Below are 5,748 nucleotides of genomic sequence, written 5' to 3' on the forward strand. Positions count from 1 at the left end.
TGGACACACGTATTTTTCGAATAAAAAAAACCGAAAAACTACTATGAAAGACTTTAAAAAATGTTATAATCTTGCTGTCTGAGATTATGGGCAATTTGTATGCGGCATCACTGTAATATCAGCGACCCTTTATCAAGCAAATGCAGCTTTTTTGTGCAAAAGCACATTTATTTTATAAAGCTACTTAAATTTAACAGGCAAAACGACTTGCTCGGACTTTAATGATTGAAGCAGGGTTTAAAAGCGGTTTAAGTGCCTCAATGTCAGGCCAATTGCTAGTGGTCTTATTAAATATGACGCGACACTTTCTTGAAAGAATTGCTACACTACTTGTTTTGTTTTTATTTATAATTGTTTCGTTCATACTACATCCCCAAATTTATAAATCCAATACCTCAAACCGGATATTTTGATGTTAATTAATGCGTTGACGTTAAAAAGCTTTCACAAATTAAGAAAACTTACATAAAGTTTCAATCTGCGATCTAGCCCTCAATTTAACTACTTTTGATATATATTCTGGCTAACCAGGCAATATTTAAAACGACTTCTCAGCACTGATTAATTTAGTGAAAACATTAATACTATTCTAAAGCTCTACAAAATATTTAAATTGCCAATTTCGCCGTAAACAATAATTTAGCTTTCACGCTTCAAACTGGAAATAATCTGCGCAAATAATTCATCACATAGATCTTTCCTAACGCAAACCAGCAAATATCCACTCACACCAGCTTCCCTTGTGCTAGTTAATAATTATATCTCAGAGGCTTTCAACATATTAGCAAGGAAATGGTTTATTTTACACACTAATGCTCGTGCAATAATCTGCGTGTTATTTTATGTGCATGCATGTATTTTAAACATCCAGCTGAGCTTCAGAGGCTTTTGAATATATCCATTGTACCATAAAATAGTCCTAAATAATGACGCGAATATTTTGAAATTACCATGCACTCCATTAAGTTTTCGCTTTCTTTAATTTCGTTTTTTCTATTTACTAGAATTTATATAAGTATACTTATGTGATAACTAATAATCTATATTTAAAAAACAGTTCTATTTTTGAATATAATGTATGATATATAAGGTTTAAAAATTGCAACATTCTTCTAATTGTACCGATTTATTTTATTTTTTATGTCACGTTTCAGTGTGTTTGTAAGTGTTATCGTAGCGCTTTTGTTAGGAAAAAGAAGCGAGATTGTCCGCTATGTCTTACAAGACAACGCTATTCAGTATGGTCCAGTTATGGATCTTGATAATCAATTTTATTCTCATTTGGAGCATTTGGTTCATACAACAGTTAGTTTGATGGATTGTGCAGCGGGTCTTATTTTCGTTACTTTACTTGGTGTAATCTGTTTTGTTGTTTCCTTCTATAGGACGCATTTGCTCTCAGTCTGTGCTGTAGGTGTCCGTAATTCAGCAGCATTTTGTGGTTATTCTTTGTGGTGTTCAAGGACTAATTCGCTATTGCAGCAAATTAAAGGTTGTCCGTTAGATTTACCTTGTGTGCGATCTTGTAACACAAATGTATTATAACTAATATTTAGCTTTCATATCTGTTTCTTAGTATTTATTTAATTTGCTTTATATCGCCAAACAATCCCTTACGGTTCTCCAGGGGATTGACCCCAATTAATATATACCTGTATCAGCTTAAGGGGTTTAGCTACTAGCCAGTTGATATGGCTGGATAATAAAGTACATTTTCGTGTTTTCCTTCGACCGAGATCTGATTATGGAACGGCTAGGGATTTTTCGCTGTTAAGAGGGAATTTTTGTTCTAACTTACATTCATTGTAGATGAATTTCGTCTCCAACTCAGGTGGAAACTTAGTTAATCTGTTACGTTCACCTAATAAAGAGCATGGTATAAAACAAAAATAATTACTCGTTGCAGTGCTAAAGTGGAATTAAATATTCTAATCTGCACCCATCGAAGTTACAGTAAAAGGAAAATTTAATTATGTAGCTTCCAAACTAGCTATAGGCATTTTGAGTATTAATGAAATAACGGTGATATGGAGGAACAGGATACGCAGCGGAATTCTAATGTTAGATTAGTGTAAAGTTTCAGTTATATTTCGTGGTGCAAAGTTATTGTTGTTATGAACTTCATTTTCCATCTTGCAAAATTGAAAGTAAACTCAAGTAAAATTCAAGTAAATGCAATTCAAGAAATCCTAAACTGTGATTTTTACGATATACTATTCTGTTAACAATAGAACATTAACAATTTTGGCAAAGGAAAGATTATAGCTTATTAATAATAATAAACTATTTTAATGTAATTAATTATTATTAAAGTAATCGTAAAAAATACTAACATTTTCAAAACTTCAAAAGTACAGGAAATTTAAGTTTTGAATAACTGAATCCTTTCCACACGCTTGTTCCATCCACTTCAATTCCAATCCCATCCCATCTACTTCAAGCGCAAAACTGGAAAATTCTATTAAGAGAAAGCCCATTTAGTTTAAGAGGTGTCATGTCTGCGTTTGATTTAAGTGTGCCTTCTAGTTCGAAATAGTAGCAGCTTAGAAACTCAGCAAATAGCGAATAAAACACTCAAATTATTTGAAGCCACAATATTGTATTCTTATGTGAACAGGCTAATTTGACTGCGAAAACACAATATACTCGTCTTTTAGACTTTGCTTGTCTCATATTTGCTGAATACACAAAAGTTTCTTATTGGAGAAAATAACAAGAAGCAACGTCTGTTGAAACAAGAATATATTTGATATTAGACTTTGTGCTTTATGGCAGCGTTCTGTTCATATCTTCTAGTTGCTCTTTTGCTCTTTTATACTCGATGCAGACAATATTTAACTTATCTCGTATTCCAATCCTACCTTCCCAAACTGGCATATACACGATAATCTTGCATTTATATGCTCCAGATGAAAGTAGGTAAACAATTCCCTTTGGCACTGTACTTCCATGGCACAGTTTTCACATAAACAAGATTAAAGGATGCACCGGCAGATGCTGCTTTCATACGGACGAGCTTTGTGGTCGGGTCTATCAATTTTTTGATACCAACTGAGCAAAGGGATTCCTTTCAGTTCGGTTCACTTTAATGTTACTTTTCAATTTGGGATTAAATCTTCAAAAAACGACTGGCATTAAAGGAGAACACGGATATGAGGGCATATCAAAGTGGCAGCATTTTGGTCAGCAAAATATCAAAAATTGGCATGTTGCCAAACTGAACTTTATGTAACATTTATGAGAAATACAAGATATTTTCTCTGTAAATGAATGAATTCACTCCAGAAATTAATACTTATTTGCTCAAATAACAGGGCATTTGCATCGTCTTAAATGAGCAAGCTAGAAATTATAAGCAAGTAAAATACAATTGTATGTATTTGGAAATCGAGAATAAATAGAAACGCGCTTAAATTTCAAGTTCTTCTTCCATCCCGGCAACATTTCGATCCGAATGTTGAAACGCATGAGGGCTATTTGAAGTTTTAAGAGCATAGCTCTAAAAAAATGAGCTAGTATGTATTTCAGAATCGAAATCCTTAATATAACTTATTTTTCAAATTAGGTGCGTAATTAGCTGAATGTATGGAACTTTTACCGAAAAAGTAGTGAAGCTTTCCCACACTGTCAGGCTGTAAGAAAAAACTATCAGCGGCACTTTGGAAAACTTTATGAAACCATTGGGATAAAAAAACAAAGCATTCATAAACATCGTTTAGCTTCATGACATCTTATTCAGCTCCAAAATTACTGTAGCATTAAAGGGCTTAAAAATAAATGATACAATACCAAAAAGTATTCAAAATAATGTCGAAAAAAGCGAATTATACTCAGTGAAGAGATACTTACATAATAGCATTGTTTTAATCACCTTAACGTGCATACTAAATTAAAGCCTAAAGTACTTTGGAACATCTGCTAATTATCCCGAGAACATTTTTAAGCACATCAAAACAAACTTGCGTTGTTAACGTTGTAATTATTAATTTCAACTTTGGAAAACGAGGTAAAGCCCGTGCTGTTTAGGTAGGAAACTTTCTCAAGTTTTAAATTTGTCTGATTTCACCGTAACCCTCTAAGCCAATTTAGATTTGAATGTGGTCGCAATTATATCAAATATAATGTTTCCTGGTTTGTGTTTGTTTATTAACTTTGGGGAAAATGTCAAGTGAGACGGAAAATAACATTTTTCTGCTTTAAAGTATATTTTCCCAATTAAATCAATCTTTGTCAACTTTATGGGACGTGCCTCGACTTACAACAAGTGAAAATACATCATATTATTAAAAGTTGCAGTTACTGCTTAATATGCGCTGGCTTTTAACAATTGTTTTATAAGCAAAGCATCGATCTGTGCTCTAAATTGGTAAAAGTACGCCACAAAATGTTTCATTCGTTGCGCATTTTGATGCCGAAAGATAGTAATAAGTTTCGCGATAAATTCGGCAATTAAGACTTGTAATACAAGTACTTCTGTTTGCTTCCAGCAAAGCTTTTTGGCGACCATAAAGGTACCCTTCTTCCAAGAGCGTAGATTATGTGAGACTCCTACTCACCAAGTTGCACGCATTTTTTCTCGGCCGTCTGGCGTTTTTTACTTTTAGCTTTGCCGTCTTTAATTTGCTTCTTGTTGTTTGTTTGGTTTACCTTCTTGTTATTGCTTGCTTAGGTTTCTGAGTTGGCTTTTTTGTGTGTGCTTGCACTTGGTGGTTTGGCCTATTTGGTGGCTTGGCTTTGGTCTATTGTCATCTGGATTGGAGGACACGAGTTGCTGTAGCTTTTCGTTCGTCGCTAGCGGTTACAAATATTTTGGCTGTCTTTCAGAAATCCGTGGATGTTTTATACTGATAATCCAAACATACTTGCTGGATGCGTAAGTGTTGTTCGTTGGCCGCTATGGAGACACTCCTGGGGCTGGAGCCGTTGCATTTATCCATTGAAGCTGAGGCCCTAAGAAGCGCTTACCGTATGGGTGACGATGTCCTCAGGAAAGCGACGAATTTGGGACACAGTGCGATCTTCAGAAAATTGAAGACAGTCGAACCCATGGGATCAAAAGCTGATCGAATCAAAACTCTAAGCATTTCGGTACCTTTTAGAACATATGTTCTAAATGAGGGGCGAGATGGTGGAGAGACTCCATCAGCCATCACAGGGAACTCCATATGGTACACGGAGGGCATAAAAACAGCGTCGGGCACAGGCGCTGGTATAGTCGAAAAAGGAAGAACTGGGGAAAGGATCACCTTAAACCAGGGTACAACTACGACAGCTTTCCAAGCAAACATCCTTGCAATAACAAATTGCTCCCGGAAAATGAAGGAAAGAGCCTACACACGTAAGCACATTACCATCGTAACCGGAGATGAAGCCACAATAAAGGCATTAGAATCTTACACATCAGGTCACAATGTGTGCTAGATTGTGTAAAAGAACTTACAACCCTGACCGGGAGCTCAAACAGAATAAAACTCACTTGGGCAACTGGTACTAACAGGAGCAAAGAAAACGAGATTGATGCAGAACTTGCTAAGGCAGGGACCGAGAAACCACTGACCAACCAAGAACCTGCTTGCGGTATATCTCATGCCCAAGTTAGGGTGGCAGTTGGACAGTGGATCTTGGAACAACACAGAAAGTACTGGGAGGTGAGACCGCGACTCCATACCGCAAAGCAGTTGGTGGGACCTCCACAACCAGTACGTAAAAACGAACTGCTAGGTTTCAGCAGGCAAAAAATAAGGAGGA

General features: G+C 35.8%; 1 protein-coding gene across 1 annotated transcript; it reads left to right on the forward strand.

Annotated features, from left to right (window-relative positions):
* Positions 1 to 4,889: 4,889 nt before the first annotated feature.
* Positions 4,890 to 5,742, forward strand: LOC125504160 (the record flags this gene model as incomplete). The annotated part of the gene is given in 1 exon segment (XM_048665714.1): positions 4,890 to 5,742. A coding segment is annotated over 1 exon segment (532 nt), but the record flags the coding sequence as incomplete, so codon positions are not given.
* Between the last annotated feature and the right edge of the window lie 6 nt (positions 5,743 to 5,748).

This window comes from Dendroctonus ponderosae, unplaced genomic scaffold, assembly GCF_020466585.1.
Source record: "Dendroctonus ponderosae isolate FM_Combo_2020 unplaced genomic scaffold, Dpon_F_20191213v2 Dpon_F_20191213_4, whole genome shotgun sequence".
Classification (NCBI taxonomy): Eukaryota; Metazoa; Arthropoda; class Insecta; order Coleoptera; family Curculionidae; genus Dendroctonus; species Dendroctonus ponderosae.